The sequence below is a fragment of the Cinclus cinclus genome, chromosome 1, assembly GCF_963662255.1.
Source record: "Cinclus cinclus chromosome 1, bCinCin1.1, whole genome shotgun sequence".
NCBI lineage: Eukaryota > Metazoa > Chordata > Aves > Passeriformes > Cinclidae > Cinclus > Cinclus cinclus.
In genome coordinates, this window is record NC_085046.1 from 41,130,379 (window position 1) to 41,157,790 (window position 27,412).

Sequence of the window (27,412 nt, forward strand, 5' to 3'; positions counted from 1 at the left end):
AGAAGAGTACCACTGTGTACAAAACAAGAGAGATTTCTAGCTAATCAGAGAAACTAATACAAGACTGATTAAAAAAACCCTAGAAAACGTGGGATCTTTAAATTATCTTGGCAATCATTTGATCAGGATATACCTTTTACATTTTCTAGTCTGAGGATGTAAGTAGAAAGTAACCTCAAATTTCAGAGAGGAGAAAAAGATGTTCAATATTTGTATTCTGAAAGCTTAAGTCAAGTCCTAACCTTGGCCAACTACTACTTAGTCAACACAGCAGGATCCTTTCTCTAACGAGTGTGCTTTGAAAATGCTGCAGCACAAACCACCCAAGTCAGATAAACTAGTTTCCCTCCTAGGAATAAACACTTCAGACTTATCCCTTTCCTTCCAGAAACAATGTTTTAAGGAAGTTTAAGTATGGCAGTGATGCTATGCACCAAGAGGTAAAAATACAAAAGCACGTTTTTAAGATGTTTTACACCACATCCTTAGATGTAACTGTAAATGAAGAAGAACACCACGGCTTCAATGAAAGTTATTTAAATTTGAATGCAGAGAATACTTTATTAACTGAGTACAGTTTTGATGACCAATTTTAAACCATAAGTAGTGTGGGAAACATAGTGGGGGACATTAAGGCTGAGCCATATATATATAGACAAATCTGGATACTGATATTCTGTACATTTAACCTCTGCTTTTTTCTTTATACATATTGTCTGCATTTAATCAGAGGGAAAATAAACCAACCCTGGCCACTAATTTAGTCTTACACCTAGAATGAATTTTTGCATGGGTTTTTGAATGCAGTGTAAATTTGAGTAGAGACGAAACAGATTTTTTTAACCATATTCCCAATTAAGTGTTTAAGTGGAGTTTGTTGCTATTATAGATTTGTGCAATTATTTCTCTTTTTCAAACATTAGCAGTAGTTCTCTCATGTAGAGGTTAATCTATTTAAGGTAGTATTAAACTTACCTAACAGATTGGGAAATCAATATAAATTAAGTGCCTGTGGTGTGTATCAGTTTTCCTGCTCTAAGCAATCCCTATCACTTAAGTGGACATACTTGCAATTTTACAGAATTACACTGACTTTTCAACAAAACCCAGAAAAAAAGAAATTAATTTACTGTTTTTGCACTGTGAGCAGTATTCCTACACAATGTGATAACCATTTTCCATCCATACAGCTCCCTTTTGTAAAGTTGGGCAACACATAAAAAAGAAAGACAGACATCAATGGTTTGTGTTCTGAAAGATATTTCAGTTCTTTAGTTCCAGTCACTGAAGGAAGAGGCAGAGGCAAGTTTGAATTATCCCAGAAAACTTAACAATTGGTTTTATTTGGTGTCTTCAAGATGCTTCACCTTCTGTGGGAGATGTAGATGATGTAGGAGAGACCATTTCAGGTTTTCGTGAAATTCTGTCCAATTCTGCCTGAACATCTGTTAAAACTGGCTTCTGACCTACAAAATAAATGTGTATCATTCAGTCATGTTTACGAAAAGCCTATAGTATCTTCAATTCTCAAATCAGATAAATCCTAGTAATTGTTACTGCATGCATTGGGTGCAAAATTAAGGCATAAGGCCAAAGCCCAAAAGAAACTAAAAGGAAACAGTAGAGAGAAAGTCATACCCTTCTGTATTTGAGAAGAGTTAAAGCATAAAACACAGAAAATTGGTAAGACTAGCAGTTATGACTACTTTTATACAATTTTCTGTATAATTTATATTTGAAATAATGCTGAATATAAAAATCAGAGGTTTCACCAAGCCCAGCAATGTCAGTTTTGTGTACTTGGTCAGCATAAGCCTGACACCACTGCTCATGGGTGCACACAGACCTGCAGATGGCAAATCTCTTTCCTCACCCACTTATCTCCTTCCTAATTTGGAATGGCACAAGCATTTGTGCAGCCACACTCTAACCTGATTCAAGCTCAAAACACACCATTTCCCCCCACCCTTTTAACTCCTCCTCAGTCTAGGTTTCTATCCCACTATGTTCTATAGCAAGAATGGAGGAGACAATATGGGAAAAGGCAGTGCAATATTAGGACTCCAACACTATGACAAGTGTGCACAGAATCTGTAAAAGAATGTTCTGGCACATGTGCAGTTGTAGCAGAGTCCCAGCATCCTTCCTCAAGATGCAAATTAACAGGAACCATCCATAAAGGTAATTTTGGCCCGTTGTACTTTGCAGCTCTTCAAATTATTTCACAAAAGATAATACTGTATTGGAATCAAAGCAGATAATGTTCCAACTAATGAGCAGAGGAATTTCGCAAAGCTGCTGAGGAAAAAGTAATTCTCAAATCCCAAACTACTGTCTTAACAGAGAGTTTTCAGATTTCAAGAGTGAGTGCCACAGATATTACTAAATACAAGACACCAAACGCTGAGGAAGGCAAAGAGGCCACATCTAAGCCAGATTTATTAGTATTTATGGTAATTCCTTCAAAACATAGTTCTTTCTGATGTTAAACTGGCATTTGTTGCATAATAGGAAATTTCTGAGAACTGTTTTGCTCCTTAAATAAATTCTGTCCTTGAAGTTTCTGCCACAGCCCCAGACAGAACACTTTTCTGGAGTGCTGCCTCTGTTTGCTTGGCATCACCCAAACCTGCTGCCAGCCACACCCCAGAGGATTTTTCAGTGGGTGCTCTCTGTGCCTCATACTGCGTCAGCTGCGTTTGTTTGAACAATCTCCATATGTTGTTCAAACTGGCACTGCTGACTTTACCTTCCATCAGGAAGCACTCAAACTTTGCTTAGACAACTGAGCTTTGCACTTAGAAAAGTGCACAGGTGAAAAAAACATTCTGGATTCACCTACACAAAATGTTAGTGGGAAGTGTGAAGTACTGATGAAACACCAGCATGCTCCCCCACGTGCAGCATTATTAACCTCTGGGGAAGGAAGGGAGGGAAGGTGTCTGTGTACACCATGCTCTTAAGTAATACAGAAACATTTTAAATTGGAATAGCAAGGAATGCCAGTATAGTCCTGCATCTAGCTTTAGCACAATCACTATTAAACATTTCTAGATTAATAATACTAATTATTAATCACCTCATATATAAACAGCTGTCAAAAGAAAACACTTAAGTATTTTTACAGGCTGTCACCAAACTCAAAGTGCTCATCACATCAGAGCTAGAACACTAGCAAAAGAAAATTTAAAGCTATTTTAATATTGACAGTATTACCAAAAGAATCAACTTGAAATACAGTCCTAGCTTATTTAAATAAGACTTATGCCATAAGCCATTTTATTGGGATGATGGAAACAAAGGGAAAAAACAAGGAACTCATGTAGACAAGATTCATGCTTAAACAACCACGTGAAAAGTTTTTCTTTGCTCCTCTGAAAGCCACAAAAAGGCAATACTAAAGTGCTGTGGAAACAAAATCAAAAAGCCACATATAATACAAAAGCATATATATATATATATATATATATATATATATAAACATTCAGTTAAATATAATAGCATTCATACATCTGATAAACTACACTGACAGGAACAATCCATCCCTCAATTTAGATTGAGTCAATCTTTTGCCATTAATCATACCTGACTTTTTTGCTGATGGTGGTAAGTTGCTGCCAGCACCTCCAGTGCCACCTCCTCCTGGACTGCCACCAACACCACCAGGGCCACCAGGAGAACCAGTTTTCTTGCTCAGGAGACTATTGAAGAAGTTAGCCAGGACTCCTTCAGATGTAGCTCCAGCTACAAAGGGAAAAAAGAAAGAAAAACCACAACACAAAACCAACACAGATTTTTTAAAGTAAATACTGATTTAGTGGGTTAACAAGTTTAAATAAGCACATTAAAGCAAGCAGGAAAAACAACTATTTTAGTTCTCCAGCTGCATTTGTGCCCTCATAAGAAAAGATACCTTTCATATTGGGATCAATCTTTTTTGACCCAGTGGGGATAGGTGTAACACTGGCAACATTTGATGTTACAGATCTATTTGGTGTCCTAGGAGATCCCCCAGGAACTCTTGGTGAGGCATCCTATTAAGAAAAAAATAAAACAAAACCAAAAAACAACAAGCCAACAAACCCAAAGTGTAAGAATTGATTAAATGAAGCATTTTGTTATTTCTTACAGCTCCTAAACTTTTGTATTTTAAATGTAGTATCTCATGCAACTGAAATGACGCAGGATTAGATTTTGGTGATTGCATACAAGTTTTTTCACACTCATAGAGCATTGTTAAAACTACTAACTTTAGTGAGAAGCTTTTAATTTCATCCCCATGAGATACCTGAAAATCCATCTGTTATTCTGTAGTGCCTCTGACCATAAACACTTTCTAACATACAAAAAGGAAAGCCAGGACCTTTAGCCCCTGCTGTCAATACAAGTTGTCATGGCTTACTGTGGAATGTCAATTTTAGAGCACTCTGAGTCTTTAAATACTATGTAGTTTAAAACAATTAGATCCAACAATATTTGACAGTGCAGATAAATGCAACCATCTAAATATATAAAGTTAATGATTTTCATGTGATGATATTTAAAATTTTTGTTACTAACCACTGGCCTTCCTGCAGCAGTAGGTGGTTGTTTCGCCAACTGTGACTGCAAAAAACCAAACATACACAGAAGTGTTAAGATATTACAGTGACTAAGAATATAACCCCAAATTTGTATCAGGAATGTTGTTAAATAAAACTCCTGTTGCTTGTTTTATAGTCAGAAAATTACCTGCTGCTTCATAAGAAACACTTGGTCATCCTCTGCTACAATTTCTTTTTCATGAACAAACTGCAATACAAAAACATTAGAATAAATTTGACTATAAGAAAGGAAAAAAAAAAGGTATTTTCTTTTATATCTGCTCGTGAACATGACCAAAACATTCAATAATGAAGTACCTGTATAAAATACTACGATTGCTGCATATCATGCTTTTCATATTCAAGACTGCTGCCTCATGATTCCATCTAGGCCGAGTTAATTAGAAATGAAATAGAACTATCATTAACTCCTTTGACCTGTCAGGCATAAAGCTGTATAGATACATTTGTAGAGAAACCCACTAAAAAGTTCATTTGATTGTTCAGTAAAAAGGAATTAAGTAACTGGCTACAAGGCACATTCAAGGATCAGTAGGAAACATTCATGCACGCACACAGTCTGCATAAAGCCCATGTCTCTGTTAATTCATTGAGGCCTCACCTCAGTATTTATAGGTAATTATGTCACACTCTTCACCTGTGTTGCATCACACTGGTGTAGGAACTGGACACAGACATCTCAGATTCCAGTCCTATGCATCAAATCACAAACACTCTCCTTCCAAATAAGCTCATCAAAAATTTTGCCCAAGCAAGCACGGCAAATATCAGTATCCAAGTTTATAAACCAGGCCTGAAGTTTATAAGCATGCAAAAGGAAATATTGTCAAGGTATATTTTCCTTGGATACCTATTTAACATGTCTTGATATTTTCCCTAAAGATTTCAGAAAGGTTATGGTATTAGTCTTCTCTACTAAAATAATTCACAATTGAAAATAACATCAGTCACAAAATCACAGCTTTGTTAGAAAAAAGCCATAGAAATATTTGCCTTCGATAAACTCTGAGTGCATGGGAGTACACTGCTGCAGGCATTTTGTTCAACAACCTCACACATATTTACATGACACAGGTCATTCTCTCAAGGCCTTTTGTTAGTACAAGAAAAATATGAAAATACACTGAATATATGTAGAAGCTGTTTGCACATGTTTATTTTTGATTTTACACTGTCTCAAGCTTTCTTTTATTTTAAATACTCAAAAATAAAGCATTATGAAGTTAAACAACTCAGAGCAAAATGAAACATTCTTAAAAAATACCCAACTGAACCTGAGAAACAGGTAAATAATTATTTAGTATTTTTTTATTTTTTCAATACCAAATATGTCTTAAAGGCAAAACAAGTGTATTTGCAGCCTTCAACATTGTAACAGTGGCAGAAAAAAAGTGTAAGCTGAAGAAGAGCTACAGAACAAAAACACATCATGATCTTTTTTGTTAATTAAAAAAAAATAAGGACACCCCTCTCCCCCCCCCCCCCCCCCCCCCAGTACATCACACTTTTGGTAAGCTGGAAGAATAGCCTCAATAAAAGAGAAAAAAATCTGACAGGCAAATAAATAGCAAAGCAGTTAAATGTGAAGGCATCCCAGCGTACCTTTCTGACTGGTGGTTTTGTTATGATATCTTCAAAACTGTCATCTGCTTTTAGTGTCTGAAAGTTCTCATGCAATATTCCTATCTTCTTGTCATTATCCCAACCTGCAGGACTAGAGAAAGGATTATTTGGCTTAAAATTCTATTGCTGCTTCAGGCTATTCTTGCATGCACTCCTGAACTGCACACAACTGAAAGCCAGGAAAGCTGTCACAGTGCCCATTCTCCTATGCAAGCTGATTATTGATCAGTACAAGTAGGTAGAAACTGGTTCACTGTAACAGAGAAGAGGAAAATCTCAGGCTAAACATTTCCCTTTGGATGAGTGAGTGTTTGTAATCTTCATCCACCAGCACTCACCAAATTCCAACTCATGAGAAGGTTACATGTAACTTTAAAAAGCATAAACCAAAAAAAGGCTTTAAATGTGCTGCTTTACAGTAATGCAGAGATTCATTTTTGCAGTCACACACACATAATAGTGCAGATGACTTACATAAATACCGCATCTTTTTCCACAACAACAGCTGGAACATTGAAAGGAAATCCATACAACTTCTGGACTATATATTTATACACTAAATCAATGTTTTTGTTTTCTTTTACTGAAGTGTAAATAAGTGCTGCCCCATCTGAATAAACATGTTAAAGAAAACTTAGCTTAGTAGCTAGTAAGACAAACTAAAATAACCTTTAAACTATCAAAAAAGAGTCAGCTACTTTGTAGAATTCTGAAAGGGAATACATAACCAAAGCAGAACAGGTCAAATAACTTCCAACACTTCATTTTGCAAAAAGCTATTAAGTAATTTAAATATTTTTTTTCTGCATTTGTTTTAGGCCAACACAGCTACTGATTTTCAAGTAAAGGCTCTTCTTGCTTTCAAAGCCCCCCAGTATCAATGGTTTCATTACAATGCCTTGAAAACAGTCTTCTGCTTTCAGTGAGCAAATATTTTCATGCCATATCCTTATATCTTCTCATTATTCCACCCTGCAATCACTGCAGCACTAACACTAGCAGCTTCAAAAACACCAAAGATCTTCCACTTTCCCATCTGGGTTTTTTTAATTAGGGGAACAAACTCTTACATTATAGAGTGATCAGCTTTTAAAGGAAATGAAGGCGAATGTATTTACTATATATCAGTTACTAAAACACCAGGAGAGTGCTTAGTATTCTAGCATGGTTCAGTATCAAATTAGCACATTTTATGCACAGGATTAATAAAGGAGTAATTTTTACTTTGGGATTATAAAAATACCAATTTCCCTATTTATTTTCCACACGCCTGCAATTCAAATCCTAGAAGAAAGTTACATAATGGGGTATAACTCCTCCTCTGTGAAATTTAGAATGGAATTTCAAGTTGTACATGGCATATGCAATCACGGAGGCTAATCCCTACTATTTTATGTTCTTCCACCACACACAAGAGTTACTACATAATTCCATTTTGAAAAATTAGGTCTTGGAAGCCCTTTGAAGGAAGTGCCATTTCAGCTGAGGTCTCTGGCTCTTGAACTATTTTTTCCATTTATCACCTAAATCCAATAGGATTTAAACTTCCCTTTAGCACAGCACATATGATGCCACAATGTAGGCATGTTACTGGCACCTAAAATCTAGATCTCAGCATGTCTATCTGACTAAACAACACTAGACCATAGTTTATACACTTCTAAAAAAATGAAGTTTAAAAAGAATAATAGCACAACAACAATTTCGGTACATTGTCTCTGTACTGATGCAAGGGAAGTCAGTGGACTTTGCCTACAGCAATTCACACTTCTTTCCTTCCTTCCTAACCTCATTCTGTGGAATTACTGAGCATGGGGGAGACTGCATATTTGGGACAAAATTAATAACACGCCTTATGTGCATCTGGAGCAAGACCATACTTAAAATGAATTATCTTGTTATTTTAGGGAGCTTGTCAGCTAAGATGTGCTGTTCTGAGAACTGATTTCCTAAATATGGCAATGGAGGCAATAAGGAAATTCATGGTAAGGGGCCATGATAGAAAATCTTGCAGCTCTGTTAAGAAAAAATACGAGAAAACAGAAAAGTTAATTCATTGTTTCCCATCAGGGTAGCTGAAGCAGACTGCAAGCTACAGTAAGAGTTGCATTATTTTTTGGTACAGACACAAATATTCTTTTAAGCTTGTCATAATTAATATAAACATTGAGTAATTATATCATCTTTATAATGTGTTAAAGGATACATTGTAAGCAAAACCGTCTGATATGTGACTGAATGAAGTCGAAGTGTTCATCTCTGTAGTCATGCTCTTTTTCCAGAACACTGATGGCATCACACTGTCAAAATAAACACAAAATGAATATACTGCTTTCAGTCATCTGCAGGAATAGCACTGCTGCTACACATCCAGTTCACAAGGGGAAAGGGAGATGGAGTGGGCTGGGGTAGCACAGAGGAAAACAAAAACCTGCTAAGATAGTTTGGAAGCACATCTGAGCCATTTTGGTTTTAACAATATGTAACTGGATGTACATGTACTGGAGTCAGCATAACTTGGGAGTTCAAGTGACTGGAACTTTTCATTTACTCTCCCTCCCCACTCCAATGCACTCCTCACTCAAAATCTCTGTTGAAAGCTTACCACTAGATATCATCATTTTTTACCCAATGTTTTTTTACACACTGTGGCATTAAAAGACAGCGTTTTTAATTCCATTACTAACTAGCTCTTTGCAAAGGGAGGCAAAAGCAAGGAATATGGAAGCAGAAAAAGAAAAAAAGATGTGGGGGTGGAGAAAAGAATAGAAGGAAACTGGCAGGTGGGGAAAAAAAAAAGTTGTTCAAATGAGAGGGTTAGCCTTCCAGAGAAGGGACAGCACATGCATCAAAAGGTTTATGCCTTCCCTGGGGGCCAGCAGAGGCTGCAGATGCAGTATGCTTTATGCCAATGAGAACTGAGAATAAGGGGGGAAAAAACAACAAAACCAGATAAAAAATAGCCACAGGAGAACCACGCCATTGTTTTCTTTAATATGGTTACATATTCAACAGAAACCAAAACAGATCACATAAACACCCTAAGAACTGAGACAAGTTAGAAGTGCAGCACTTCACTCCCTACAATTCCCAAATAAGTTAATCTTCAAAAAATATCAGAAACATTTTAAAAAAACCTCACAATTCTCAGAATACGGAAGACTGTGGAAATCAAGGGGAATTCTAGCTGCTTATTGTCTAGCTCATTTCTGTGAGCAAAACCAGGTCTGAAGTATTCTCAATACCTTGAAAACTGGAAGAACTAAAGGAAAAGCTAATTCCAAAATAACAGTAAAGAATGGGTTCTAGAAGATAACCAACCTTGAATATGAAAGACTTTTAAAGAGTTCTTAAGTGAGGTATTCAGAATAATTTAATAACCATGTGCTTCCCACCCCAATCCACAATTGACAGAGTTACTTCAATAAAATATGCAAGAAACCTAAAATATGAAACAAACCTTTGTACAAACTACTACTACTGGAATGCCTAAGTTACATGTTAGTGTATCTGCACCCAGGGGTAAAATCACACTGTCATCTTTGTCTTCCTGTAATGAAGTATTTCGTCTCTGTGGAGAAGCTGGAAAATCCTCGCCTGGTTCTATATACTCCTGGAAGTCTCTTACCACTGAAAGTAAAAAAAGTTACATTAAAACATCAGCTGCTTTATTATTTCAACAATGATTTCCACTGCCATTGATCTCTAGCACTGTTGACTGTACAGTACTTCTGCATCTTGATGTTGAAAAAAGAGAGCATGCACCTAGCTAGCTCTTGGCTCTGTGCAGCACAAGGGAGAACTAGCAAGTCTGAGATCTGCTGGATCAGCAGCCAAAAGAATGTGATCAGATAAAACTGCCTATAAGGACAACATTAATTTTTTTTAATCATTGTGAAACCACTAGGCAGTTGCTACTAGGGATTACTGTTTGATCTGCTTCCTAAAGGACATGTTTCCTTCCACATTTCTTGGCAAAGTTAATGGAACAGTTTGTCAGAATAAACAGAATTAAGCCTCACACAAACTGCTTCGCTGCTACTGTACACCAGGTTTCACCTACAGACCCTTTTTTCCATATTTCACTCTCTCTACAGTGACTCAGCAATAGTATAAACAAAAAATAATAGAATACATAAACACTAGTTTAAACTAGCTTTATAACTAGTTAATAGCATATTAAACATTTGGTATGCTTTAAAATTATCAGACATTACTTTAAAATGTAGCAAGCAGGGTAAGTTACAATCTAACTTTCATTTTTTCTAATTCTCAGTGCAAGTCCTTGTCATGTTCTGCTGCACATACCAAGCCTCTAATTACACAGTCACTTACTATTCCTATAGTCAGGGATGCAATGTGAGGCACAAAATGTCTGTAATTTTCCACATCACATATCCTGTTCCACACAGCAGAAACAAGGCTCTGCCAAACCAAACCACTGCCTACTATTCCATGAGTAGCACATCCTGATTCAGCACAAGAAGTGAGGCAGCAAGGCAAATCAGCTGCATCATGCACAGTGAACTACACCAGAACAGCCTCACTTCTGTGTTAATCCACTGATACTTTCACTAAACTGACTGAAGCCCTCTGAGTTCATACATAGAAAAACATCTGTGCAATTAACAAAGCAGGACTTATTTCAACACCCTAGAGGAAAAATTATATTAGGTCAAGATTATTCAATTTTTCAGCAGCACAATAACAAAAAGCACGTGCACAGGTTATCATCTCAAACTGTCAACCCAAGCTCTAATTCAGGGAATGCTGCTAATTCAAGTCTGGTCCGAAGAGCTTCTGAGATTAACTGAATATATGTGAAACCTAGAGCTCTCACCACAATATGCCTGTCATTCTACAGTGTCTTTCCTGTAGAGTATCCTGTTCTGGGATCACTGCATAAATCCTCCAGTGGATTCCTAAAATTCCCAGCGTGTGATCATAACGCACTAGTCTTTATGTAAGTAGGGAAAGCAGCAAAAAGGAAAATTAATTTAGTATATCGCAGCTCCAAAGCTGTGGAATACTATCTCAGGTCTTCCTTAGAAACACTATTTTACTAAACACAGATTAATTCAGTGAAGAGGAAGAGCTATTTCAACCCTTCACACACAGCTGCTATGTATCCCCAAATGCCTTTTTGTACCAGTTCTAGTCCTCCAGGGTCTGTCTTTGAGTGGAGTTAAGCTGCTAGAACTGAAGACAAACACAGCAGCATGCCTCCAGAAAACCACACACACAAATCCTCAGTAGATTTGAGTCCCAGTAGCAAGTTAAATCAGCTCTCAGGAACACTGAGCCTGACACAAGAATCTAGTGGGATCTCATAGCCAAAAGTCAGGCAAGCAATGTTGCCTCCTCCTTTTGGCAGTGTCAAGCCCCTGCCCACCTAGCAATGTATGAAGTCACTTCACAACAGGATCAAAACAAAAACCAGCTTACAGTCACACCTGGACTGTGTCCAGGGCCTCTGTTATAACCACTGTTCAGACAACTTAGACCTGTAAGAATTAGACCAGACGACAGAAAACCAAAACAGACAAAACGAATTGGAGTAGCATTCTTTTCTGACTCATTTCATTGCTTACATTTTCTGGATTTTGTAGAATTTCTTTATCCTGTTCATTCAGTCTGTAAAGAACCAAAACTATCAGCTATACGCCTCTGATAACCTAGATGCTGTATCCATAGTTTCAGCCAGCAAAATCCTATCCTGAAAGTTTTGAAGGGATGTTTAATACATAAGCACTAACATCCAAAACCAAACCAAAAAACACATGCAAAAGAACTCAGCTCCTCCCACCTAAACAACTTCTTGTGGAAGATAGGATTCTCCAGGATGATACTTCCCTTAGAAGAATCTCTCTCTTAAAGGGACAAACAAAACAACTAATATTCCCCATACCTCATTCCAGAGTATCTACAACTGTCACCTTACATTCCACTATATCACAGCACAGCTACAACCTGCATTTCTAAATTAGCAAAAGCACTCATTGCTTAAGAATGTACCAGATAGAGTGCAACTTCAGACTTAGAAAGTTTAATCATGCAATTTGATCTCAACACACCGCTTTCTCAAATCTCTTCCTTGTAGACTCAAATTCTACTACCCTAAGGGAAATTAAAAGGATTGCTCAAAAGTAATATGGAGCCATAATGTGAATTCAGCCATCCAGTTTAAAAAACCCTGCAAAATCTTTGTGTTCTGCATGTTTAAAACTAAAAAGACAAGACACTGACAGAGCAACAAACACCTAGCTCTGTAAACACCAATAATAATTACAATAAAACTCTACAAGTGGAGAGCGGCCAGATGTGGCCATGCTGCCATTAATCCTCTCAAAATTTACACTTCTGGTAGGCACAGAACAGGTCCCAGATTCTCTAACTGGCTAACTACAGGAACAGTTAAGAAGCTGATGTAGAGATCTGCCTTTAAACAAATAAATGAAAAATTGAATGCTTAGATTTTTCTTTTGGCTTGGAGAATCTTATCTAGAGAAATACATAAAAAGCAAGGCTGTAATTTCAGTTGTGTTCATTCCGAAAGTTTTTTCCCCCCTACATTGTTACTCTGTTAGAAAGAAGTACTAGTATTGTTCACACAGCTGCTTGAGACTTATCTGAAACTAGACTTGCTTGTAAGTTCTGATCTTAAATAACACTTCCAAAAGAATGAAAAAGACTGCAATGGAGAGATTAAATGGTGCAGAAAGCATTAAGCATATTTAAATGGATTTTCATGTATTTGTAGAATACTCACACTTTTGCTCCATTTCTTTCATTTCTTCAGGAGGAATTTTTAACTTGTCAATATGTTCTCTTACAACACTTGCCCATTTTTGTAAAGAATCCAGTGCAGTCCAAGGTCTAGACATGTCTACTACCAACATAACTAGAGTGTCCTTTAGAGAGCTTGCCTCCATTGCAAATTTAAGAAGACCTTTGTGATACAGGTCACCATCCAAAATCCATACATTACATCTTGTTTGGTCTACAAAAAGAAAAGGAAAACCATTTAATGAGATTTACTTGAAACACACCACTATGTAATCACTATTGAACATTCTTTGGACATGTAAAATACAAGGAAGAAAGCAGATGATGTTTTCTGAGTCCATGAACACACATAATGACAGAGCAATCTGCAGCTAGCAGGGAGACAAACTCCTCCTCTTTCAAACCCTGATGTTTAATGGCTGATAACTAAAGATCTTAAATACATTATCTGAAAGGGAGGATCCAGAGAAAGCAGTCAACATTTCCAAAATAGTTGTTCACCATTTTTGAGTAGGAAAATGTTTTCTTCAAGATGCAACTTAGAAGAGATAAGCTGGGTGAACTCAGTCATCTTTTTGCTGCCATCGGCCTGCTCAGCTCTCAAGGACTGCCATCTCCCCTTCAAAACTCCATCTGACATGCTTGCATAACTCTTAGAGTATAGAACGCAACTCAGCCACTCAAAAAACATGAAGAACTGTAAGTTTTTAATGATTGAGTTTGAATTAACAGACAGTTTACTCTTCCAATTTGCAAAAGGACAATCACTATACAAACAGACCATCCCATTGTTCTTCCCCCCAAAAATATCACAATACTACAAATTCACAAACAATTGTGCAGTAAAAGAAAAGATAATGATTCAAAATTAATTGGCTTAATGTAGTTACATTTCCTTTCAGGTAATTTTTTTATACTTTTACAGAAGTTCTGAGGAAGACATTTAAAGCAAACTCCCAATCTCCTTAAATTGGGTTCTAAGACATCTTTGAGACCAACACCCAGACATGAATGTCAGGAAAACAGGTGATTTCAGAAAAAAAAAAAAAAAAAGAAAAAAAAAAAAAAAAAAAAAAAAGGCCAACTTCTCCTAGTTCTCCTTCAACATGTTTGGGATTTTTTTTTTTATAGTATATCCAAGAGTTCCCATTTTTTCCAGTATATCCTTATTCATATCCCATAACTCCAGGTACTGAGATATTAAACAGGATCTTAAACATACTTTTTCCTTTCTAGCTACACCTTCACCCAAGTTTTGGAGTTTTCTTGTTTTTTAGATCTCCTTTAGCATTGTGCATCATTTCCTATCCCCTGTTGATGACAGTAGTCTTGCAGATTGTGTGCCAGCAAGACAAAGGTTTCTCTGTAGGTTCAGGAAAACTACTTGCCACAGCAATTGAAATGGAAGATAGAAGCCTGGGCACCTGCTCCTCTAGACCTGAGAAACACACATCTATTCAGAACACTGCACCTAAGTCTGCATCCCTGGTCTTCTCTTTTTAGCTCTTTCTTTTGACAGGTTCCTCTCCTCCTCTACCAATTAAGTGGTCATTCCTGGTATCTACCAAAGAAATTACACAGACAAACTTCCTTATGATACAAAACACGTCTGGCATAAGATGGATTACTGCATACCATAAAGACAGAAAAACATCCCACTGTCATTTCAAATATCACACTACTGAACCATTGCTTTCAAACTGGGTTAAGTAAGATATTGTTACAAATACAGACTCACCGTCTCGGTCTTCATCATGCACATTTAAATACAAATACTCCATTCCTCTTCCTTTTTTGTACTCCTCTATTCCTTGAATTTTTCCTATTAAGCTAGTTTTACCTGCTCCATCTTCACCTGGAGAGACAGAAGTAAGATACCACTCAGTCTTTAACCACAGTTACATATTAAAAACCACCTGGGGCAAGAAGAAAGGCATATCCTAACAGGGTGACTGAGCTCATTGGAGTTTTGAAATACAGCAGGTTTTGCCCAAATCATCCATCTGTTCTAAGTGCATGTTTCAGCTTCAAATATTATTTCTACTTATTGATAAATGCAATTATCACATCTAACTATGCTATCTGAAATAGGCTCTTACACCCATCTTTAAAAGGATATGCTAAGGAGTAGTTAAACAACTCAATTAATTTCAGTCTCTCAACTACAACCAAAGTAGTAAAGTTGTTACTAACACAGAGTTTAACACACAGTAAGCTTCTCTTACAGTTCAGAATGCTCTCATTTCAAACAGCACACTGAAGAAGGCAAATTTGTTACCTTAGCTTTTATGAACTGGTTTCTTTGAATATCTTCTCTGTTACAGGTCTCAAGAAACATTTAAAAGAAGTGACAAATAGTAAGCCCACTGCCTTACAATGCATGTGCGTGCACTTGGATAGCACAGAGACAAGCCTGCAATCTAGATCCATTCACTCTTATTATCTCCCCTCCAAAGTGAGCTTGGATAACCACTGAACCTTACAGCATGTGCACAATGTAAACACCTCATCTACGGTGAGAGACCTTGAAAAACTTCATTCATAGTCATAGGTCTCAGTGTTGGAGAATTTCGCGTGCATTTTTTCCATTTCAAAAGAGTAATCAAGCTGAATTTGGACACAAAGCAGGGGTTTGCCAGTTTGTTTTTTTCTCTAATTGGCAGAATTATGAGTATGTGACAGACATTCTAAAATTCTTGAAACACACCAAATCTTTAAAATTAAGGTTAATCCCAGGTCCCTAAGAAGCACTTTATCAATTTTGTGTCAGACAGAACATTTTCCCCCAAGTCTTTCCTATAGAGGATGAGTAAACATTTGCTTTTAATCACATAACAAAGACAAGTCCAAGGGCAGTAATTTTCATGGCTAAACATAATGATGTTTTCCCTTTAAAGAGAACTGACTGTGATCTTGTAGATGTCATTAAGGCTACAGTAAAAACACTATAGCTATAACCACTGTGAAGAACAAAGATATCATACTTTGATAGACTGATTTTGAATTTGCTTAATATATCATCCCCAAGATTGCCACACCAAGTCTTCAATTTAGAGGATAGCTTTATTTTTGTATTTCACCAACACTGGAAAACATAAGACTGCTTACTCTAAGGTGTCGTGGGGATTTTACTCAATGGAATGAATGTATTTTTAATGAAATGTGTTTTGAGAAAGAGACAGAGAGAAATAAGACCAGAACTGAAGTTTGAAGTCTAGTTAAGCATAAACAAGTCAAATGAAAAATTAAGTTGTATCCCTTTGACTTTTCCACAATTTAAGGGTTCATTTGTGAGCTCCTGTATTAAATCAAGATGTACTTGAGCATACAGTTACAGGTAGTTTTAGATAACCATCGGAAAGTGGTGCTATTTTCTAGTCATACATCAAGCTTTTCCTCTTGTAAGAATATCTTTTAAATAATTTTGATTGAGAAGTGAAGAGTTCAAGCTTCATCACCATAGATGAATTACAATTCCTCCTCTGCCCTCACCTCTGTACTTATCCAAACTTCTTAAAATTGTCATCTAAAAATTCCTGAGAAGACTTTTATTAGCTGCTGCTCTGACATGTTATGAAGCTGCTTTACCTTTTGCCAACAATGTCTGTATGATTCATTGTGCTATTTTACCTTTCTGAATTGGCAGCTTCAATTAAGGTATGCCAGCAGAAGGCTCAACAGGTAAGACAAAATTTGCTATTCCTTTTAACAAGGGGTTGCACTTAAGAGCTTTCTGAGTTTCTCAGAACAGTTGACTTCCAGCTAAGTTCTTTTGCATACTACAGTTTGATTCACACTAGTGACAATAAAGATTTCAAACTGCCTGAATTTGGGAAACTTTACTGTCTCCTGTGTGTATCTAGCAGTTCTAAAAGCAGCTGGAACAAGTCTAAAAAAGCACCTGCGGTTGTAAAAAGTTCTGCACCTGATAAAAGATACACCTAAACAGTCTAAACTAAAACATATTTATACAGATGCTAGTATCTAGACAACTATTGTTACAAAGTGGTCATGCTAAGCAATACAGGCAAACTTGAAACACACTTCCCACAAGCCCCTTACTTGTCATGGCTCTGTGTCATGTCATTTTCTCTCCAACCCCATATTCCCAAATGCCTAAAATAAATTGGAGTTCAATGCTGTTAAATTAATACCTTACGGCAAAGTAAGAACTGAAATTTTATTTTCCCCTCTATGCTGAAAGAAATGTTACAAGTACAGCACAAGACAAATGGATTTGATGTAACTTCTGGACACATATACACACACATCAGTAATTTCAGCCTTCCATCACAGAAGTACTTGAATTTAATCTGCTACATGAGGAAGCCTGTCTATTCTCTTTTTCTCAGCAAATATTCACCCATTTCAAAACATCAGGATCAGGCAGGTGGATAACTGACACACATAACAGTGCTGTGCAAGTTACTGCATGAAGAGAGCAGCACTCATCTTTCACGAGGGAAAGCCAGAATCAGTGAAGTCTGAAGTCAGTAATACATAAACCAACTAGTTTACAAACAGGATGATCCACTTGCAAGACTTGCAAGGGTACAAAATAGCTGCCTAGCCAAATGTGCCCTGCCCCATAGGAGAGCCAGAGTTCTTGACATATTTAAGCCAAATTACAACCAGTATTATTTAAAAAGCTGTGAGGAAGTAAAAAATAGGACCATAATTTATGACACAAGGACTTCCTCCTTTTTGCCCAAAAAACTGATCATAAAGGTGAGGAAAAGATTAACTGTCTTGGCCAAGAGAACACAGAATCACAACAGAATAGTTTGGGTTGGAAGTGACTTTCAAAGGGCATCTAGTCCAACCTCACACAAGTGAAACCCAACGTGCTAAGACTTGAGGTTTCATCTACTTCTACTTTCTGTGCATAGTATATTGCACGTACCTTTTGAAATCGTAACAACTGCAAATGTATTTGTCTCCTTGTTATTATTTTTCCCAACCTAGACTTGAATAAAAAACACTTGAAAAGTCACCACACTTTGAATATACTGAGTTATGCCAGGAAAGAGCAGCAGCAGATTTTTGCTTTGTAGCTACTCTTCAGCAAGAATATTAAAACAGAAAAATTTTAAACCAGTTTATCTAAAACTCCTAGGTAGTTTTTAGAAATCTCGTTATCAAATTAATTCTAAGTGCTAACTTTTAAGACTTCTCAAAACTCAAACATTTTATTGCAATGCTTTTATGATGTACAGAATCTTCTCTCCCCCTCAGAGGAGTGGGAAATATATGTGAGGAAATTTAAGCTCATTAGCTGTTGGAGGTTTGATTGATAATGTACAACATACTAATATAATTAATATTAATTGCTACCTGGGACATATAAAAAAGCATATATGTTTAACAAAAAAGTCAGTCACAATACTTATATACTCATACATGGCTTTTCAAATTACAAACCTTAACACAATTAACATATTTACCTTTATTGGTTTGTTTCTGGATATCTCTAAAGTATATGAAAAAGTAATGCTGCTTAGTTTCAGACAAAAGGAAAATTTCATATTCTCTGGGCTCAAACATCATTGCATATTAATATTTTTTCAAGTGCTACCGATGCAAAATAGAAAACAGAGCCCTATGTACCTTCAAGAACAATTACCATCATCCTCCATTTCATTTCAGAATTTTTGAAAAATCCTGTAGCTTCTTTAACTGTGGGATTAATTAAATTAACAACTGACTTCCATGCATAAACTGACAGAGCAAAATATTTCTGAAGTAGCATTTTTGATATAGTATTTCAAGGTAGAATAAAAACCAGGTAGATTTTGCATCCTTCTTTTGCAAATAACATAAAAAGGCCTCCTTTTGCAGAGTAAATACGAAAGAACAAAAATGCTCTATTATACCAAATTGCACTCACACATTAATACAACAGTGAGGAAACAGAAGTGATGTTTCTAGCAAGCGGTGCTATGCACCAAAGCCGAAGACAAGTAAAAGAAAAACAACAGATTTAATTTTGCACAAAAGTCAGGCTAGGAAGCAGTTGAAACAAAGCCAAACCAATCTGCTTACACACAGTATTTCACCGTCTTGTTAACAAAATTGAAAGTCTTATACTCAACTAAACAAATGCTGTTGCATTTTTATCTGCACACTGCTGCTACTTCATTCCTCTGATGAACTCCAGTTTGGGGTTGTGAAAGCTCCTCTGTCCAAGGTGCTACTCTGTTCACAAAACAGATTTTGAAAACATCCTTCTTGCTCCTGCCCCAAACATACAGGAAACTGTAATAATAGGAATCCTTCCCAGCCTCCTCCCTTCTCACTACTCCAGGCAAAAAACACGTCTACTGAACAGAAAATCAAGTATCACTAAATGTTCTGCCACAACACAGAATTTAGCAGAATGCTCATCCCGAGACAGGAAGGGTCGGCAATGAGGTGAATGAAACTCCTGCATGTGCAGGCAAACAGGCACTTACCTATGTCCTGCCACACCAACTGTTCAGCCATAAACTATTACATCTGAGAGGACTTAGGCTCTCCTTTACAGAACTTCTTCAAACTTTCAATTTACATTTTCAAATTCAATATATTTACTATTCATGCTATTTCCACATTGCTTTCAGTTTAGCAAATGAAAACAGAAGTAGAATTTATCTGGTCCTATAACCAGACATTTCTTACTTGTCACAGAAATCCGTACATGGAAGAGTAATCAATGTGTTATCTCCAGAACAGACATGAGCTTTGACTGTCTGCTTAAATTGTTTCTCCACTGTAAAGTGTCCAGTGTGTTTAAAATACGTCAAGGCGAAGAAGCAAGAAGTGAACATTTATTTTGTATCATCAGTATTGGTAGCCTGCCCCTCTTCAATCCTGGACTATTATTTTTTTTTTTTCAACAGCTCTTTGAAAAACCCTGGATGCCTTAGTTGTTTGTAGTCTATAACCCTAATGGTTCCTTGAAGGAACCACTTTTTGTTTGCATTTTAAACCCAGCAATTAAAATCCAGCTTGATATGGGGATTCTATAACTCATCTCTAAAAAACATGTTCAAACAAGGCCAAACAAAACTAGAAGTAATGGTGCCAATTAACATCTTCTGCACACCCCAATCCCCAAGCATACTTTTGTGAATCAGCTTTATACTATTTACAATGCAAAAGACAGCTTCTGGGTAGAAAAATAAAGAACATCCCTATCTGTAGCATATAATATTCAATATTTTCATTAATAGAAAAAAATCTATCTTGCTTAAATATGATAGCACAAAGCCATCAAGTCTAAACTTGAGTTATTGAATGGGGCTAAGACGCCTTCCCAGAATCCCAGAGAAATCTCTATTCCACACCATGTGAAATGCCTGAATCCCAGCACTGTGGTGTAGAGACATAATGATCTTCTTCCTCCTAGAACCAAGCACATGTACACTATAGCTATTTTCAAGATAAAATACTTGTCACAAGCTAATAACTGCCTTTTCTACAGCTGCATATTAGTGAAAGAGACTTGTTTACACATTCTACACTAATTGAAAAATGCCTTTTACAGAAAAAGACCAAAATAATCAGAGTAAGCCAAATTTAGTTTGCTTTCAGAGAATTAAAAACCAAAATTCATTATGCTGATAAGAGCCTTCTCTACAATCTCTCAAACCAACACGGAAGTTCACAATAAGTAGGCCATAACAAATTTACAAATAACTTGTCACTAAATTTTCATTTTCTGGTTGAATAAAAATTGTCTCTTACTCTAAGTTTATTTTACTCTGCCAGATAAATGATTGCCCTCATATACGATTTACTCAGTGTATTTGTGGCACTGAAAAATTAAATAACTTTTCTGAGGAGCACCGTAATTGCACTTCATCCTTTCAACATGACAAAAAGCAGATTGCAGACAACTCTTCCAGCAAGTCTTTTGCCATGTCCTGCACCACAAGAATACACAGTCCCACTGTGGAAACAGGTACAGCAGTAACAGTGCTACCTCTGCTTGGACAGACCCACAGTCAAAGAAGGGAAATACATGCAGAGAATTCTACAGTGACTATGAACAACATCCATTTCTAACTCAGTCATTCTTCTTTAACGTAGCAGGAAGTTGTCTAGTGTATTTTATCCAGGTTTCCTACCAAAACAGAATAATCCCATGTTACTATCCACAGGACACCTTTATTGGCATTCTTGCCACTAACCTGCCTGGGGAACACAGAAACACAATTCCTTTCACTGTTCTTCACCTTTGGAGCTATTTCTGAGATAGATCCAGTAACCAGCAGCACCTCTGACACTGAGGAGACAAACTAAAATAAATGCAATTCAAGAATTTCGGAACTTTCCATGCTGTTCTAAGTGATTTCCATTACAGAGCATCCTTGTAATTCTGGATTTTTGAAAGGGTATTATAGCAGGAAGGACACAACAAAGAAGTACTACTTAATTCTAAAAAAATGTAGCTACAAAACAAGCAATTAGAATTTTATCTAGGTCAATGCCGCATCAAAACAATTGACACTTTAGAAGCATAACTCTGCTGACCTAAACACAATTTGACTACATTTGCAAGGCTTCCATTGCCTGCAGAAGGTGAATTAGTTGCAAGAAGAGGACAAAAAGAAACCCTCTGAGTTAACTTCTGCAGTACTAGAGAACTTAAAATATTTGAGCTTAATAATATGCACAGTATGAACAAGCAGTATTTTATCAGTTTCAATGATTAAATAATAACAATAAAGCTGTCAGCTTTTGGAAAAGGAAAAAATAAAAGAAAAACTAATTTTTATAGTGTTGAGTACAAACTTAAGTAAGCAGATTTTATACCCCCACAAAAATTTGCTATATCAAAACTTGAAAATTAAGTTCTGTATAGTCCACAGGTCCACTAGAAGAAAGCAGCAAGCTAAACCTGCTCTTGAAGATATGCTGGGAATGGCTGTTATTGCAGAAGATAGTACATGTACACACAGAAAAGTGTACCTGTAAATTAGCTTGGGATTGTGCTTCTTTCCAAGCATCCTTACAGCCACTGTACAAGAGCAGAGCTCCAAGATTCAAACAGGCCTAGCCCTGGGAAGTGAGATGTCTGGGGTAAAGAGAAAACATGGACATGAGGCAGTTGAACTCTCACTGCCCACTAAACTCAAAGCTTTTATCATCAAGTTGAGTAAAATGCATAAAAAACCCAAGCCCACTAGTGATTCAGTAGAAGTATAATTGTGCAATACAGACACAGAGTCAGGCATACAAGTGTCACTGGATGGTTTGACATGGTTAAAATTACAGGCAAAGAATATACTGTGCTTCAGAGGCAGAGGAATGCATGAAACACAAAGCCAGATAGAAAACAACTATTCAATTCACTTGCCAGCTGGGAGCCTGTGCTCTGGTGCATCCTGGAATGACTTTAAACATTACTGCTTGAATGCATGCAGCAGTTTATTGGAGAAATTATTAGTTCAGGTCTCTGAATCCAAGCCTTCACACATTCTACAGCAATACGGATTCAATCCATAATCTGCAATGGTGAGTTGTCAGCTGCTCCCCTCTATTCCATTCACCGGTATAAGAGAAAGGGAATGAACACGAGAGCTCCCAGTTACAAACATCAGTTTTCTCATCACAAAAACCATCTCCTGTGATCAACTACCTTTATTACACAAGCAAGCAAAAGACAGTCCAGAAGAAGAAAAAAAAGAAAAAATAAAAAAACCAAAGCAAGAGCAACAAAAACACACTGCTTTGGCTATCTGCAAAAAGTAGCTAGAAACATCAATGACATTAAGAAAGCATGGAGATTTTGCATTTTCTGCTGGTATGGTTTGCTAAATGAGGTTGCAATGGCCACTATGGCAAAACTACCTAGGAATCAGCATAAGGGACTTACAGTAAAGTTTAGAAAAGCTTGCACTTTTATTATTTGTTCATACAAGAACAGAAAGGTGAGAAATTTTCATACCACATGTGGTGCCAATCAGAGTTTAAACTTCAAAGAAAAATAGTTATTGAAAAAATGTCTGCAAGTGAAGCAACTTTAGAGAAGTAAAACTAAGTCAATTAATTTTGGGCTGATTTTGAGCAAACGATTAGCAACATTTGTTAACCTTCACTTCATGAAACTGCATGCCATATCTAGAGAGTAACATTTGGCATTCCAGTCTCCTTTAGTTAGATAACTCCAACTGCTTTCCAGGTTCTTAAAAATGAGATGCTAACAGAGCTAAAAATAAATACTGAAATAGCAGAATTAGCATGCCAGACACAGACAGGTTCCCAGAACAACTAGGCATACAACTTTACACACTGTTTGAAAAATAAAAATGCTGTAGGCAAATTAGAAAACCTGTCCTAGCAAACAAAGAACACTACATGATGGGTTTTTCCAGTTGGTTTTTCAGGGTGGGGCCATGAGATGCTGGAGGTTTAAGGGATTTTTTTGTAATGCAGTTTGTATTGAAAATAAGCACTGATCTGTTACTATAAATCATATTTCATCTGGCAAGTTTTGACCAATACGAATGCTTATATGGTAAATATTCACCTGCCACAAACTGATTGAAAACCATCGAGATAGTGGCCAGCTTTACACCTTTAGCTTAAAAGTACTGAAAGCGTAAAGAAGCTGAAAATAATCATGCCAGAGCATGAAATGAAAATCTGTATTAGTAACAAAAGTTAGTGCAAAACTCTCTAAAGGAACAAAGCTCAAAACCAGAGGAAATGTTTGGTAACAGAGAAACTGTAAACACAGCTCAAGAATCCAAACAGACAGAACTTCACATACTGAATCTGTCCAATACAGAATATATGACCTCTCCTCTTCCTGTGCTTCAGGTGCAGCATCATGACTTACAAGTGAACAGAAAAGATTAGGTATTTTCATGAAAAAACTTATCCAAGGTCCTCACTGGCCAGTCCTCAGATCTGATACTCTTTTTCCTAAATACATGCCAAACCTGGGGTTTTTCAACCTCCTGTTGGATCAAGGCCTTCCAGAAAACACAATTTCTAAGCAAGAATTAAAATTTCTTCTACCAATCTGTAAATTTTCAAAAAAATGCATCAGTCAAAGGAAAAAAGCTATTACATTAAGTCATTCTATAAGCTCTACATAAATAGTAAAAAAGAAATGTATATACAACAGGTTGTATAGCATAAACTAAATGAACCTTTGGAAACAATCTATGATATCCTTTCTAGCTCTGAAGGAAGCAGCCTCCAGCTACTGAGCATTAAGGATTACCTGACTAGAAGAGAGAGGAAAAACAAACAGTATAATCTTCTTGACAAGGATCACAGCTTGAAGAAGAATCTTCCAACTTCGGCAAAGACAATCATCCAATTTGGGTTCAAAGTGTCACATAAAAAGCTGTCAATCTTTGTGAAATATTTCCTCTGTTTACTATCACTGCAACTTCCAATCCCAATATCCTACTTAATTTCATAACATACAAACAAACAAATTAAAGGGTAGAAAGTCTTGTAAGAGCTTCAGAAAACCATGCCATCATCCTTGCACAGTCTTCTCATTCTCACTCAGTTTTAAGTAACCACTCAGCTTATCAAAACAGGAAGAAAAGGATCACAGTGATTGCTTTAGGATTACAGAGGGGGGGGAAAAAATGCCTAACTTGAAAAACCTCAAGAGAGTACAAGCCACCAGACTACACAGAATCATAGCGTGCACAGAGTCTGCAAGAATATCTTCACTGAGTTTTAACCGCGTTTCCAAATATTAACACGGTTCTTTCTGGGGACAAGAGAGGTAGTCAAAAGTCGTGGAAGAAGCAGTTAGCTATAAATCCATACACCTGGACCCATTATGTTGCCTACTAGTGATAGTATTTAATAATCTTAGAGAAAACGAAACAAAACAACAAAAAAATCACACCACACTAATAATAATACTAATAATTATTCATAGACGTACACTTGAGAGCATCCATTTCTCTCTCTCTCTCCTCCATGAAGCTTTTAATTTTGACATATCGTTTTCCTTCACGAACTGCAGCTGGCTGTCTCATTACCGCCCTATCAAAGTCCCCTCCCGCACCTCACACCTTGCCGAGGGCCAGGCCGGACTAAGGCCCTGGGTGGAGATCCCGGGGCGGCCGCGCTGCCGCTGGTGCAGCCACGCCGGGTGCGAGTGGGCAGGGCAGAGCCCGCACGGCCCTCCCCGGGCCCTCCCCGCCCTCCAGCCCGCAGGCAGCACCGTCATTGATGCCGTTCGGGCCACGGAAGCGGGTTTTGTGTCCGCATGACACACCGCAAAGCGCCGGCAAGCGGCACCGCCGGCTGCGGCGAGGGAGGGCTCAGGAGCCGCACGGGGGAGAGAAACAATAACAGCTCCCCTTCAAGGCATCTCCGCCCAGGGAGCCAGGCTGGGGGAATGACAGTGAGGGGATATGGCGAGGTACCTGCGATGAGGGGCGTATCTAAGGCATCTGTGGACAATCTCCGAAATGAAGCAAAGCCACGCAAGGGAGGAAGAGGGAGGGTTAAGACAGCGCCTTGTCACCCACCACCCCCCCCTTCCCTTGGGGCGCTGAACAAGGGAAGCTCCCCAGGCGCTCAAGAGAGGGCTCAGGAGCCAGCCTATATGCGGCGGGGATGGGAGAAGGATCGGGATGCTTTCCTCAGTGCGCGGAGGGGAAGGCAGAGGGAACAGGATGCTTTCCTCACCCAGCAGGAGGACGTTCTTCCCCGAAGGCAGCTTAGAGCGGGAGCGCGTGGACACCTCGCTGAGGATGCAGGACCTGGCGCGGAGAGACGACAGCGCTTAGGAAGGGTCTCCCGCTTCCTCCCAGTCCCCACCCTCGCCATCTCCCGGGGATGGGGGGGGCTACGGCATTAGGGGCGGGGGGGCAGGGCAGGAGCTGCCACTGCCAAGGGGAGGTGCCCCTCCGGCTCAGTGAATGAGAGGCACTGAGCGCCAGTGGGGGCGGGGGGATTATCCAGCCCCTTTCCCCTCGGCCCTGCAGGGCACCGAGGCGCTCCGAGGGCGGCGGCCGGCGAGCCCGGGTCCGCGGGGCGGGGCGGGCACTCACCAGAGGTTCTGCCCATCGTCCTCATCGCCGCCTGCCCGCAGCTCCGCGTTGTTGTTGTTGGCCGTGGCCGCAGAAGCAGCGGAGGAAGCAGAGGAAAAGCTGGCAGCCGAGCCGAGCCCGGAAGAAGAGGAGCCGAAGGAGCCAGCTCGCCCCACCGCCGCCGCCATCTTCGCTGCTGCCTCCTCCTCCCTCCCCTGCCCCGCCGCCTCCCCGGGACGCGGAGCGGGCGGCGGCGCCGCGGTGCCGGCGGGGACCCGGATGTCGGGGGGGCGGGGCCGGGGCCGGGGCGGGGACGCTGCGGCCTCTCCCCTCGGGCTCCCCCCGTAGCCGCACCGGCACAGCAGCGAGCGGTCTCGGCCCGGCCGCCCTCGGTGCTGCTCCCCCGCGCGAGGCCCTGCCGTGGGCAGGGGGCTGCGCTCTGCCGCTGGCTCCCCGGGCGGCCCCAGCCCTGCAGGAAGCGCCTCGCACCCAAGAGAAGTAAGTGCGGCTCGAGGGCAAGATGTGCCTTTCGGGGAGGACAGGGCGGTCGTCCTCTCTGAGAGGCCTCCTTACGCGGTATTCTCTCATGAGTATCGCTTGAGAATTCGGAAAAGATTGGTCACATCACTGTAGTTTTAACAGCTCGACTTTGGCTAGAAGTTCCAGAAGAAGCAAGCAAGCGTGCCAGCCCTCTCTTTATATGTTTCCTGAGTTAACACAAGAATGACGATAAATTCTGTAAAAGTTCAGTGGGTGAGTTTTGTCCCTTTAGGGCAATTCAGGGAAAACTCAAGGCAGAGGATGTTTCCTTGTATTCCCCCCCCCTTTAAACAAAGAATGCACATTCCCAGAGACTGGGTATACGGAAAGGTATTGGTTGTATTAGTTACTTAGGTGTGCCAGCAATTTGTGCTTTTATTTTTCTTGCTGCTGTGTTGATTTTTTTTTTCCCGAAAAACACTGATTTTAAGTAGTATTTTGAAACGGGGGGGGGGAGGAAAACCTGTTTTTCTTAGCCATGTGTTTCTCTCAATGTCTCTCTGTCGCTTTGCAACCCAAAATGCAGCTGTTTCTTTCACGTGTTTGATGTTTTAGTAGGGATCGGCTGTTGTAACGTGTAGGTCACTATTCATGAAAGTGTATTTCTTTCAGGTACTTCAGGTATAAAATAAGTGAAATTACGGTAGCCATTTTCTGAATTGGAGGTATCTGTCACATTAAGTTCGTTCACAGGTATTGATCCTAAGTATTTTATTATGGACAGAATGTAGGTGCAGAAGACTGGCAGAGTTTTGATGTTGATGCATTATCCAGTAAACAGGGACCACTGAATAGAGGAATGTTGCTGAAAAGCTGCCAAGAAAAGAAACCCCTTCTGCATGACCCTGCAAAGCCTCCTTA

At 38.8% G+C, this 27,412-nt stretch overlaps 1 protein-coding gene across 1 annotated transcript; it reads right to left on the bottom strand.

Annotated features, from left to right (window-relative positions):
• Positions 1–543: 543 nt before the first annotated feature.
• DYNC1LI1 (dynein cytoplasmic 1 light intermediate chain 1) lies at positions 544–26,199 on the bottom strand. The gene is made up of 13 exons (XM_062508933.1): positions 26,033–26,199; positions 25,668–25,741; positions 14,752–14,868; positions 12,997–13,227; positions 9,688–9,857; positions 8,434–8,527; positions 6,702–6,837; positions 6,207–6,318; positions 4,732–4,791; positions 4,561–4,605; positions 3,914–4,034; positions 3,586–3,744; positions 544–1,466 (listed from the first exon to the last, which is right to left on the bottom strand). The coding sequence occupies exons 1-13, from the start codon at positions 26,197–26,199 to the stop codon at positions 1,354–1,356; spliced, it is 1,599 nt and encodes a 532-aa protein (XP_062364917.1). The 3' UTR covers positions 544–1,353.
• Between the last annotated feature and the right edge of the window lie 1,213 nt (positions 26,200–27,412).

Coding starts and splice junctions, on each gene's coding strand:
- DYNC1LI1 (XM_062508933.1), bottom strand. CDS start 26,199: ATGGCGGCGGCGGTGGGGCGAGCTGGCTCCTTCGGCTCCTCTTCTTCC. Junction 25,742..26,032: donor GACGATGGGCAGAACCTCTG/GTGAGTGCCCGC, acceptor TCTCCGCGCCAG/GTCCTGCATCCTCAGCGAGG. Junction 4,035..4,560: donor CTGCTGCAGGAAGGCCAGTG/GTTAGTAACAAA, acceptor TTTTCTTAATAG/GATGCCTCACCAAGAGTTCC.